A 14,148-nucleotide genomic window follows, 5' to 3' on the forward strand; every position below is an offset into this window, starting at 1 on the left:
AATTGATGAAACGTCGTTTTTTTTATTTTAAATGATAAATTCTGCTTTATAAGATTATAAAAACAGGTAGGTTTTTAAAGGAGCACAAGTACTGCTTATTGGAATTTCAACAGATAGGTCTCCAAAGACTACATAGATATTGTCAAGACGATCTCAATTCGAATCGGTAAGAGACAAACCCACACAGTTCTATAAAATACAATAGCTGAACATGCAGATCTCAGAAATCGAAAGAATTGAGTCTTAATTTTGTTGAAATGCTGACAAGACCCTATCTTTAAAGTCATATATGGCGTTTTTTCCCGATAAGTTCAGACTAACTAAAATTAAAAAGATCTTTCTATTTGTTTTATTAATTTATATAAAGATAGGACTTTCCTGTAAATTACACAATTTAAATCAATCGCGTTTCATAGATATTAGAATTTTAAAACACTATCCGATTTATTTACCGACTCCGCATTTAAATGATATATGTGGAGATAACGAACAGTATTCGAGTTCAAAAGTCCATTAAGCATTACAAAATAGGAGCAGAGCAAACACGGACCTCTAAAACTTCAGAAGTGGGATCAGGTGCCATGGAGGAGTAAGCATCCCCTGCCGACCGGTCACACCCGCCGTGTGCTCCTTGTCATCATCGGGAAATAACGGAAAAAGTCTTCGGCAATTCAGTGTATAGATAATGGCCCAACAAATAGTATGAAAAAAGTCAGTCAACATTTGACTTAATGATAGATTGTATTTGCTGACAAGGTCATTGTATCGACCATAGAACTTATGAAATGGTGACATTAAACGAGACTGTTGATATTCTTGTTTCATCAACTTGTTTGTCAATAACTTACCCCGTTTTAGAAATTGTTCATACATAGAACATGCTCTGGCGTATCGAATCAACTGAGAGATATAAACCCTGTGTGCAGGTGATAAGGGTATATTGCTGCATAAGTATCAGACACCGTTTAAAGTCAATTTAACTTTAGAAATGTGGGGGTTATGCAAGTTCAAAATCGGTGAAAATTTTAATATGAACGTAAATAACAAATATCATGTTCATCTACACTCAATCTCGTATTTTTATTTTTTTTAGCTCAGATACGCCATATATAGCTTTAAGAAAACATGGAAAATACAAATGGATTACAATTTGTTTATGACTGAACTTAATCTAAAGACCTTTCAACAGTTTAATATTAATGTGGTTTACCTCAACTGAGATTAATTGAACTTGGGACTTGGTAAGAATAAATGGGATAAAAATTTCATAATTTGCGAAAAAAAGTCAAACAAGCTGTAAATGCTGAAAAGTGAATCTTTAATATCAAAGTTTATGGCCGACAAAACAACTTATGGATATCATTAAGTTTATTAAACAATAACAAGGCAGTATTTAACAAAGAAGAACCAGCAGTAAAATCACTGAGTTTAAAAAAATCAGTATTTGTCCACATGTCCACTCATTTTTGCCTGATGTGAATAGCTCGGTGGCGGATCTATAGAATAAGCAGGAGGAGCGGTGGGGGAGATGAAGTAGGGAGGTGGTGGGTTATCGTCAATCCAGCATTCTTCTTTTCTGGTGTTTTTTGTAGAATCATATAAACCTGTGGTTTTTGGTTTAACGATATAGTTTGAAGAACGTCCAGAGGGATCTTTGCCACGTATGTTAATTTGTGAATTCCCTATTTTGCTACGAACACAAAATCTTTTCACCGAACTGAAAATAATTAAAAAAATTAACATTATTCATAAATAATAACCCGAGATAATCCTCAATAAAAAATATCTATAGGTATTATTTTCAGACTTGGTTAAATGAAAATCTGCAGCAAATTTTTATTTGACAAAATACAATCCATCAAAAAAGACAGCAGGTGTCATTTTCTGTCTTCGGGATTTTTCTTGTGAAGAGGGTGAAAATAACGGACAATGATCGATCTAAATAAACCTACAAGCAACACAAATCTGTAAACAGTAGGGATGGCAACGAATATTCGAACATTCGAATATTCATTCGATGAGTTGATATTCGAATATGAATTTAAGATTCGAATATTCGGTGTTTTTCAGATTTCATTTTTTGATTAGAACAGTGCTTGAATTATCCCTGTTTAATTTACTAGCGATCAATTTCGATCACCTGATTTCTTTCACTACTTTCTTATCTTAAAGGTATACTAAATAACATTTATTTTGTTTTGAGTAAGGTGTTAAAGAGTTGTACAATAATGCTTTATGTATAAGGCAAAACGCACTTTCATAATTTTTATTAGTTAGATACTATCGGATCTAGAATCGAGGACAGCAAAATGAAAACCTTCTTAGAATGTCTAAAAGACGCGAAGAGTATACTTTTCAAAATAAATTTAATTGATCATTGAATGAATGTCCGATAGAATTAGTCTGTAATTAATATTGCTCAATTTCAGAATAAATGTGTAAATTACTTGATTATCTCGTGTTGTACATAATCCTAAATTTTATATTCATTATCGGGAAATTAGTTAATTACCTAGGAAAATTGTCTATGGAAATATTTGTTTATATTTTAAAAACATTGTATCAAAGATTATAATCATATCTCTTATGAGGCAGATAATTGTAATTTATTACACGTATTGAAATCTGAACAGCTGTACACCGTTACGACTATCTTGCCTTTGGTTCCTCAGTTGGAGCTACTTTAAATACACATGTTTCATTTGTCAAAATTATACTTTTCTACAATGAAATCAATTATTTATTTCAAACATTGTCAAATATCAAATGGAATTTCTTATTGTACACCTACAAAAGTCTTCATACAATTTTACTTCCAATATAAGTATACCTACGCTAAACCTTTCATGAGAGTAGGATGGTGCATATATAAATTAAACAGATTTTATTTATTTTATCGAATATTCGAATATATTCGAATACTTTCATTGAATATTTGAATATGAATTATTGACAAAATTGACATCCCTAGTAAAAAGAGTATAAAACACAGACCCCTGGAAATTCCAGAGGTGGAATCAGGTGCCTAGGAGGAGTAATCACTCCCTGTCGATCAGTCACCGTGGGCCCTATATGTTGATCACGTAGAAGGAATAATCCGTAGTCAAATTTTGTCTCAAGAACTAGTCACAGAAAATGTCTTACTGATAACCGACATCACATAAAAACATGAAACTTCTAGCAGTTACTTACGTTATCATAACGACAAACAGCAGCACCACCCCTAGAACTATAGCTGTCACAATCACTGGATTTATAAACCCATGTCTGTGACATTTAGAATGGCGCTCTTTATTGTCATTTTTCTTATCTTCATCATCACAATCATTGTCATCATCATTTTCCTTCAAGTCATCTTTGTCTGGAAGAAAGACAGTGTTGACTCAATCACTTTGTTTAAAATAAGGTTAACTTAACCTTGGTAAGCAGAATGAAATAATAAGAAACCCATGGTGTGAGTATCATTAAGCAGCTTTCTTTCAGTAGAAAAAAAACCTTTACAGTTTCTTATCTATGTAAATTAAAGCCTGAATGTGTTCCAGTAAAGCGCAAATGGACATGATTAAAGGATTTCCGCTCTTCAGTCAGGAAAGATAACTCTTAAAATTATTGTTTAATTTAAAAAGTTCCAAAATGAAGCTTGAAATTGAAAACTCTTTGTGCAACGATTTTCATTCCATGCATCTCAGTATGGATCAAGGTTCTTTGAAGTCTTAGAAACGGTCCTTTAAAAAGTAGACATTTGTACCCCATAAATACTTTTTTGGAGAAATCGAATTTCCTTAAATCTAGCCCTAGATATCAATGTCTATTAGCATGATATGAAATTAGAAATGATATAAGATGTCTCGCAATGATAGCACAAACTTTTTATTCTATGTGTCATATATCAGTTGCAGTAATTAGAAGAATGAAAAAGGTAAAGAAAACTAACAGTGATCGATCTACAAAAAATATAAACAATACAAATATGTGAAGATGGCATAAAACACGGATCTATGCCATTACAGAGGTGGGATCACTAAAGAACTGACGACTAAGACAAAAATTTAATTTTGAAAACTCTTTTTTTTAATTCGACCTGGAAATCTTTTTGATCTTTTTAAAGAAAAGGAGATGGGCGAACATAGCGTGCAGAAAGCCTATAGCTTCAGAAATATAAAAATCATGTTTAATTTGTAAATTTAATATTTAGAGTAAAGTTCTCATTATTGAAATTTATGAAATTGTGATAAACAAAACTTTTCTGAGAAAAATTTTCTCGGCAAAATTTATTCTTTTCTTAAAAAAAATTAATGTGGTATTGGTGGTGTTCGAACCCTAGCAATAAAAATCCTGAGTATCATTTTCTTTCGAGACTAGCACGCTAACCACTAAACTACACAAGTGTTGATGAACAGTGGCATTTAAATCATGTTTGTGATATGACCCTTGACTTGATGGACTTAAGTATTTCTCGAAAAGATGCGAATGTTATGTCATAAAAGTATATTTTTAAGGTATAGTGGGTCATTGCTCCATATTTTTGGTAACCAAAAAATGTATATTTTTATGCAAACTTTGAGGATTAAGTTTCAAAAAGATGGAGCGAAGACCCACTCATATCGAAAAATAGTGTTATAGTATGAGAAAATGACTCTTTTTGCCCGCTTTAGTGTGTGTCTAATATTTCACAGGCAAATAATTTCAATCTTTGAGGGATTTTTGCAAATTGCAGAGATTTTACATAAAGTATATTTTAATGTTAACCGAAATATCAAGGAAAATTTTGATATAATTGAAATTTAATTTTTCATCTTCAAGTTTGTCCCACTATAGGCTTATCGCTCGTCATGTTCACCCATCTCCTTTTGGAATATATATTTATGAATATAATTTTAACATAGAATTATTTATTTTACAAGATTTTACAAGCAACTTAAATTTTTGGTCTTAGTCGTAAGTTCTTTTGTAAAACGGGCCCCAGGTTCCTAGGAGGAGTAAGCATTCCAAGTTGACCTGTCACTCTCGCCGTAACCCTATGTATCAATCGAGTAAAGGGAACATTCCGCAGTCAGATTCAGTATAAAAAAGGGCCTAACAATACGAATGAAACACGGCAGCCACAATATGACTCAACGATAGGTTATATTTGCTAACGAGGTCCATGATAACCATAGAATGTACGAATTGCTGATTTTAACGAGGTTGTTGAAATCACTGTAATATCAACTTAACTCTTAGTAGCCTGTCTCGGTTTAAAAAAAATTGGTCGTACTCGGAGCATTCTCTTGAGTGTCGAATCAGTTGGGAGATGTAAACACCTTCTGCAGGTGATAACGCGAGATTACTGCATAAATAAGGAAAGTTGACGATGAAAAAGCTGAAGTCATCTCGTTTGTCAAACAATTTAGTTGTTAGTTGGCCTTATCATCTGTAGTCAGTAAAACATCCTAGTAAGAAACATACGTGACAGACTTTGTGGTGTCTTTTATTTCAAGTTTAAGTCGACATATGTATTGAAGTAACTATTGTTAATTGATAATACGGCGTCGTCGATATACTAGTATCTAAATGTTGAGTTGAAGGCTACAGCAAGCGTTTTCTTCCCAGGTAGAATTTTTGAATAAACTCTGCTTTATAGAACTAAAGTAATGTATGAGTAAAGAAAACAAGTAATTTTCTCCGAATGCCTTGATACCTATAGTTTTTATCCTAAAATATATTTGTTGATCATTTTCAGTTAAAAAATGTACAGCGAGTGCTTCTAGTTTCCTGGTACATTTAAAATATTTGAGATTCTATAATTTTCCCTATATAATATGATTAACTATAATGATGAACTTCGAAGAAATACCACGGGTAAAAACACATTACTTTTAGAATTCGGAGACATTTTTGTGGGCATTTTCAATTACTCAATTCGTGATTTTCAGAATCTTAGAATCTGATTTCCTTAAGCAAGCATAAATTAACGTTACATTTCCCAGCTGTATGTTACGTTAACATTCAACCCCTAGTATAGTCCAATCCCTATCCCGAGGATCACAGTTCAAAAAAGTCGTGATTTTACACTACATGAGTATGCTTTATAATACGACTATTGGCAGCCTTTTAGAATATATACAAAAACTTGGAACTACACGAGAAGGAGAAAACACTCGCTGTGCCCTTCAACTCGACATTTAGATCTATCGACTACGTATTATCAATTAACGATAGTTACTTCCATTCATATGTCGACTTCATATATTCCGGTGAACTTGAAATAAAAAATACGACAGAGTCTGACACATGTATCATATTCGAATATTTTAGTAGTAAAAAATGTTAATGATAATCTAACAACAACAGTTTATGATAAACGTGATGACTTCAACTTTTCGATCGTCAACTTCCCTTACTTATGCAACAATATACTATTACCCTTATCACCTGCTAATGGGGTTTATATCTCCCAGTTGATTCGATACGTAAGAGCATGCTCCATGCACGAACAATTTCTAAAACGAGGCAAGCTATTGAGAAACAAGTTGACAAAACAAGGATATCAATAGTCTCGTTTAATGTCAGCATTTCGCAAGTTCTTTGGTCGATACAATGACATCTTCAGCAAATACAATCTATCATTCAGTCGAATGCTGACTGACATTTTTCATACTACCGGGTAATTGTTAGGCCATTATTTAAAAAACACTAAATTGTCTACAAATTTTTCCGTTTGCCCGATCATGACAATGAGCACATGGCGGATGTGACCGGTCGACAGGGGTTGCTTACTCCTCCATGGCACCTGATCCCACCTCTGGTGTTTTTTAGAGGTCCGTGTTTGCTCTGCTCCCGATTTGTATTTCAATGGACTTTTGAGCTTGATTACTGTTCAATATCTCCATATTTCATCTATATATTTCTTTGTACATGTAAAAATGTTCTCTTTGCAGTTCCATCCCTTTTTCGGGAAAGATAGCTTTTATTAACATGAATCCACACAACACAGCAAAATTTGTATAGAAAATTGACAAATTGTAGTGTCGAGGGGATGTTACAGAAATATACAATTTTCGTACCCTTTCTTGTTCCATCTGTGTGATAGGACCTTGCTTAAACAAACGTAGATCTTAAACACAGTAAGGTTACTTTAAAAAAGCACTCTACATATCTCTGTCTGTGGACTTCTGTGGATTTCTTTTGAGACCTTGTGACTACAGTAAAACTCGTTTAGTACGAATACAGATATAGCGAAATCACGGATATTGCGAATTTTTCTTGGATCCCCAGCTATATAAATTTAACGAATTTCTTATACGGATAAAACGAATTGCAGATATAGCGAAGTAATTTCACAGGTCCCAGTGACTTCGTTATAACCGAGTTATAACGAGTTTTACTGTATTTTGAAGAAATTAGAATCGAAAGATTCCATTAAAGTTTATCATTTCTGACAAATTGTTTATTCAGAAAGTTTTATGTAACCCCACCGTATTTTCTTTTACTTCTGAATGATGTGGTACATGATCCGACACAAACCTGTATCCTGAGTGGCGAAACATTTTTGTCCTAAGGGTGTTTTACAACATTGCTCCTCCTTCTGACAGTCTCTGTCCCTGTTACACCACATGGCAGTAGTGAGGGTCACTGGGTCCATCTTCTGCACCTCCTCCCTGGAGGGACATTCTTCTTTATGTGCTATGATGGGTTACAATCAAAGAATATTTTACATCGAGGAGGTTGATTCAATTCCTATCATCATTTCTTCAAATTAACTAGTCAATCTTGTTTTTTTTTTTTTATATCAGTATTAAAATTGTGAAGTTATTTCAGAGGCAGATTACGAAATAATGTTTTTGGAATATAAAATAGGTAATCCCAGCAAATCACTGTTTTCCATAATGAAACTTATAAAAAGAAATAACCTACCTTGTACAAAAACAAGAGAAAGGACAAAAACCACTGCAAATGCGAGGGTTTTCATTTCAATTCAATTTATCGAAAACGTTTACAATGTTTTTTGTGCCATAATTATTGGCTAAATCTCAAAGAAGTTAAGCAATTAACAACACATGAAAAATTTAAAAGGCCTATGGTCGCAGCAAAAATAGATCAATACATGTACGACAAGCGATCGATATATCAAGCTTATTCTGTGCATTGTATGTAGTTTTGATATACATTTCATGGTGTATGTGTCACGTTTTCAAATAGAATTTTTTTTTCATCTCTCGTATTCAGTTCTTTGCTTTTGTAAGGGTATTTTCTTGGCACTGTATCAAAAAACGTGACGGATTATCATACCTTCAATACAGATTTTTTTTCTTGTTTACAGTGTCATTCATCTCATATAACACAAAAAGGTCGTCCTTTTTAATGATTTATATTTAAATTACACAGTGCAGACTTCAGCTCTCATGTAATTGTTTCTCGCTTTAAAATACTCGGTATTCGCTTTTTCGCGTATATATAATTGCATTATAAAATATTTTTAAATGTCTTTAAAAAAAGTATTAATAATATAGATATAGCTTAAAAGTTTGATACTGATCATTATAGCATTACCAGTACTTTACACAGTGGCGGATCCAGGAATTTCGTGACAGGGGGGCGCAGTATAAGGCAGGGGAAGGGGTTCTGGTGGATGCATTGAAGCCGCCAGTGGGTCTAGGGCAAGGCCCTGGTGGGGGTCCGAAGCCCCCGGAAGCTGACAAATTCTTACAAATAAGAGATGTTTTTCCTTGATTTTAGGATAATGGACATATAAATTCTACATACAAAAAAATTCAAACGGGGGGGTGGGGGGGGGGGGTGGGCACGCCCGGCGCGCCGGCCCTGGATCCGCCTTTGATTACATAAATCAAAGATACAGAGAACAAAGTACAAGGTATATCTATCCAGCTTTTATTTTATTTCTCTGTTTTAAGGATAGATATAAAAAACGTTTTTCCCCAGAAATCAGCAAAATTTCTCATAGATTTATATTCATAGGTATCCTGAATAATGTTTGCCAGGTAAAAAGGGAGAATTTTGCAAGACTTTGTCACAATTAAGAATGTGTACAAAATTTTGTATAGAATTACAAAGAAAACGACACAAAGTCACATACCTAAGCACCGAAGAAAACTTATGATTTCTTTATATTTTAGGAATTTATTATGTCGTCATTTCCATTCAAATTCAGTCTCTCTCTCTCTCTCTCTCTCTCTCTCTCTCTCTCTCTATCTATCTATCTATCTATCTTTCTATCTATCTATATATATATATGCATCAAATTTTTGTTTGTGTTATGTATTCTTGAATATCACTAATGAATGCCATACTGTAGATCTTTAAAAAAAAATTAGACATCCGGACAACAGAACCCCTTGGAAGATATATAATTATGAAATCTTGGCTCCTAACTAACCGTATATCAAATGATACCTTGGTACAACAGAGAAATTTTTCTCCTCCAGAAATCATATACATATATGTGTTTTTTTTTAATTTGCCTCACGTTTTTTCTCCCTTTCTCTTCACGTTTTACCATGATTGTTTCTATTCACGGCTTGTAAGCATTCCCTTTTCAAGAAATAGCTTCAACTTCCTGAATTCCTTGTTAAGAAAAATCAAAACGTTACAATTCCATATTCATAATCCGGTATAATGAGTGTTTCAAATGTGTACTGTATATGTATTGGTAAATATACTATAGTACTCATTAAAGAATTTTATTATATGCAGTACTTAAGGCAATAGAGATTGAGATACATTTATTTTATAAAACTCAACAAATCTACCAAGATTGTTCCTGTCCCGCAGGTATCTAACATTTCAAATGACCCATTAGGTCTACAAATCCTCTTATTAACGCCTTATGAACAAGAGTAAAAGTACATTTTGGAGGTGAGGTCATTCAAAACAAATGTAAATATCAACTGACATTAATAGTAGGCATATAAACGTACTGAATCCAAAGAACCTGAAAGAATTTGTAATTTACTTATACATATTGACAACATCACGTACATCTATAAGAAGGAAAGGCAAATTCACAGTAGAATTTTCAAGAAAGAAGAGATTTCCATGTTGTACATTGATAGTAGAGCAGCAAGGATATTTCAGTATATCATGTGTCATATATACTTATACTTCAACAAAAAAATTCAATTTTCATACCGATATATATTTACATGTAGATCAAATGCTAAAGAACACGTAATTGCGAAAAGGAATCTATATATACACAACATGTGTCAAAAACAAAAGGTGCATAATTTATAAAAAATACAGATGTATAATATTTCAAAAAAAAATCATGGAAAGTATACATGTTCTTTTTCGTAGTCCAAATCGAACCAATAGAACTTTTATTTCAGTTATTTTAAATGCGCTCTTTCTCTTCCTCCAGTTTCTTGTACGCGGGCTCAGAAGAAACAAAAACTTCCGGGGAGAATTCCAGGCCAAGGATTCCTTTCATTGCCGCCTTGTCTGGAACCGGGGCGATGTTTTCAGGTGTGTAAACGGATTTTCTGGCTTTCTCAGCAGCTCGCCTAATGCGTCGGCGCCGGATGCAGCTATAAAACGAGGAAAACAAACAATAGAATAAACACATTTACTTACATGAATACCTGTATGAGAAACATGCATCTTATATGAAATTTTATGATCATCCACTATTACATTTAATGAACAAATATAACATACCATGCCACAGTAACAGCAATAGCGACCATGATGATCAGTCCGACTACTGGTGCGACGATCCGGACAATCTTGTGCATTCTGTGTTTATGATGACATCTCATGCGATGTTTCTTCATCCCTGTGTGTCCCTTTTCTTCCTCAGCTAGACGATCCATCTCGTATACTCTATCGCCGTCCTCCTTCCTGTCATCGTCATCGTCACAATCGTAATCATCATCCTTGTGTTCCATAAATTCCCTCTTCAATTCCTCCCAGAAAGAGTCACTATCATCAGTGGATTGGTCTTCTGATTAAAGTGAAAAGGGATTTCATATAAATGATTGAGAGGATCAATAAAAGGATGTATCGTGTTTACTTAATTTTCTTAAAGCAAAATGTTACACGAAATTCAATCGATGACATAAAGCAAACATGTTAAACATAGAAAAATATCTTGTTTATCCTCTGTAAATTTGAGAAGAACAGAGATGACTCAGCGCTATGGATAGGTAAATTTATAAATTGTGGCAGAGCCTGACGACTCTGTTGATTACCACTTACCATCCATCCTGGGTCGGATACAATATTTTTTTCCTGTTTTAGGACAAGGACAACACATGAGACCCTTAGGACAGTAGGGTTTTTCTACACGACATGGTTTAGGCTTCATCACGTACTCGATCATCGGAAACTCTTTGGGACATTTTCCCGCTGATGGCTCTGAAAAAATAACAACCAAATTTTTACACTCAGTTAAGAAAAGCCGTCCAAATAAGATAAAATAGACAATTTTTCGTTCCTAACCTGCTGTTGGGATCCCTGGATAATCCTGTGCAAAGCACAGTCCAGCGAAAAAAACGACAACAAGGAGAGATAGAACGTTCTTCATGGCGGCAAACTCTAGTCCTCTGATCATCGACCGCACAGCTTTATACTAGTTTCAGGCACCCGTTCAATATACCCAGCTATGTGCAGTCGAACAGAACAGAAGTCCCGTGACACTAAGCTATATATATACTTAGTCATGATCCATGAACAATGCACTTCTTGTTTAAAAGGATCGAGGTAAACATTTTGTAGTGCAAAGGAATCGGAAAATAGACCATTTTAAATTTGTGTTAATTTTTCTGCATGGTGCATTACTTAAACTTCAGAAGCTATTGCTTCCACCAGTAAAAACTAATAGAAATACATATTCCTACTTTATTATAGATTTTTGTATTATTGTTTAATATTGTATACCTAATGTGGATCACTAAACTTCGACTATGTTCTAATTTTTGGCCCTAAGCTAAAATCAGAACATAGCTAAAACGAAAGTCTTGATTAGGGACCTTTTTTGACTCTCATCATAGACAGATGCCACAACAGACTTACTTTTCAAATTTCTTCCTTTCAGGGGATTCTTTATTATACATATCTTAAAATACATCATGAAAACAAAGACCCCAGTCTATCTAAGATAAATTTTGATTTAAAGATTTAAAGATAAACCTGGTAGCTGGACTATTTTGTGCTTTCTGTTTTCTGAAGTGAAATGTGTCTTTAAATTGACGAAAAATTTCAGTTTTTTTTTAAATCTGAAAGGAATAAATGCATGATTTACCTTAGATCCTTTGCAATCCATTTAATTAAATATAGAATAAAAATATAATCACATACGTGTATGTTTGATTTCAAACTATTGCAATATTCCGAGAGAAAAAGGGTATGGAAGAGGTGGTATTTAAAGCAATATGAGCTGCATTTTTGAGAATTTTATTTTGCTGTTAAAATGTGCTGTTATGATAAATCTGTATGTAATTTAATCCTTTTTGATTCAATTAGACTAAATTAAAGCATTAAATTTTTTTTAGAAGAAAGATTTCTGTACAATGGAATGTACGATATTATATAAGAAATCAATATTGTACAGGACGACAATAATGTAATTTTGCTTCAATCAAAGCTTATAAATAGTTCTTCCATCGCAAATATGAACAACAGAAGTTTTAAAACGTTCTTTTTTGTCATTGAAATAGTAAATTACAATATCACAACAAAAATTTTCCGACATCAAAGTTGCAGCTCATATTGCTTTAACTTGTTCTGGGTCTTAATAACATGATAGAGATATTAGTTCAGAATTGTTATCTTAAATGGAAACGAAGAGCAAAATCGTTTACTGAAGCGTATTTTTACTGTATTTATAAGTCAATATACACCTCTCTTTCATTTATGCATTAAGTAATTCTAGTATCTGCATTAAAATATTATAATTGTTTGAGGAAATTTGATCAATTTTTACTATTTAATTTTTTCTGATTGCTTTTTCTGGATTTTTTTTAAAACAAGGACTAGTAATGAAAAAAGAAAGAGTAAGTAACGTCTTTTAGACACTCTGAAAAGTTACATAACTATAACTTTCAGTGAAAAGGAGGTGGTGCTTTTCGATTTTAGGTAAAAGAAAGTTATTGTTTGATTTATTTATAAACAACAAAATATGGAAACCACACACACACACACACACACACACACCGTTAGAAGCATTACCTAATATAAAATTTAATAGGAGTCTGCATAGCGGAAGTAAGGTGTTTGAAGCTGCTGTAGGGTTTGGAGCATATCAGGAAAAAGATTGATGATATCCGAAATTGCAATGATTTCTTCTTAATAAGATCAGTAAGGTTAAAGTAATTTCTTACTAGTACGACTTTTCAACACTTTCTCCAAAATAAATTGAGGACCAGACCTTTTGACATCATAGACAGCTGCTTCTTCAATAAAAATGGATCAAGTAAATTTGCATACTTTGCCATTGTCATTCTGAAATTATTTTTGTAAAAAAAAAAAATCCGATTCTACATACAGGTACTCAAAGGTTAGTATAAAAATAATAGAGTTTCTCTTTAGTAAAATTAATGTACCTTGGATAATAACTGTGCTTCTTTTTTAGCAGAGCTGTTCTTCATTCAGATAAATAATGGGGGTCAGCAACTTTTATACAAGCATTTTAATTTACCTGATCATTCTATTTTGTCAATGAAAGTTAGAATTCTAGAGAAGATTTACCACCACACAAACAGCCCATCACCGAGTACACCTTTCCGTAGACAATGAGAAGAATTTTGGATTAGAAAGCTAGGGACAGCCTTTCCCTATGGATGTAATGACAATGTCGATAGTGTTGGAAATCTTTCCAGTCCACAGTGTAACAATGTAAATGTGATGAGACTTTTTAACCATACACAGAGACGTAAGCGTAGTCATGGGCATCGGTCTTATAATAAACCTTTAATACACGATGTCTCTTTTGATTCATTACTACCTTACGTAAATCAACAGTTAGGTTTACATCATATTCGCACCAAACTTTACTCTGTCCCTTTGAAACTTTTAAATAGTCTTCTTGAAAAGGTCAAGGAAAGTCCATTTTTTGATTCCTCGACACCAGAATATAGGCTCGGATCTGTGGTTATGGATATTGCAAATCATAGGCTTTTTAAACCCCCACGTTTTACTGAGGAAAATGCA

The 14,148-nt window shown here is 33.3% G+C and overlaps 2 protein-coding genes across 2 annotated transcripts; both read right to left on the reverse strand.

Moving 5' to 3' along the window:
* Positions 1-1,299: 1,299 nt before the first annotated feature.
* Positions 1,300-8,009, reverse strand: LOC133199585 (uncharacterized). Its single transcript, XM_061335401.1, has 4 exons — positions 7,897-8,009; positions 7,507-7,665; positions 3,193-3,361; positions 1,300-1,717 (listed from the first exon to the last, which is right to left on the reverse strand). Exons 1-4 carry the CDS (start codon positions 7,949-7,951, stop codon positions 1,438-1,440), a joined length of 663 nt encoding a protein of 220 aa, XP_061191385.1. The 5' UTR covers positions 7,952-8,009; the 3' UTR covers positions 1,300-1,437.
* Positions 8,010-9,707: 1,698 nt separating this feature from the next.
* Positions 9,708-11,588, reverse strand: LOC133199396 (uncharacterized). The gene is made up of 4 exons (XM_061335199.1): positions 11,440-11,588; positions 11,197-11,355; positions 10,657-10,942; positions 9,708-10,526 (listed from the first exon to the last, which is right to left on the reverse strand). The coding sequence occupies exons 1-4, from the start codon at positions 11,549-11,551 to the stop codon at positions 10,334-10,336; spliced, it is 750 nt and encodes a 249-aa protein (XP_061191183.1). The 5' UTR covers positions 11,552-11,588; the 3' UTR covers positions 9,708-10,333.
* Positions 11,589-14,148: the final 2,560 nt, after the last annotated feature.

Source organism: Saccostrea echinata, unplaced genomic scaffold, assembly GCF_033153115.1.
Source record: "Saccostrea echinata isolate AGI-Se365-2 ecotype Australia unplaced genomic scaffold, CSIRO_AGI_Sech_v1 ptg000034l, whole genome shotgun sequence".
In the NCBI taxonomy this organism is placed as follows: domain Eukaryota; kingdom Metazoa; phylum Mollusca; class Bivalvia; order Ostreida; family Ostreidae; genus Saccostrea; species Saccostrea echinata.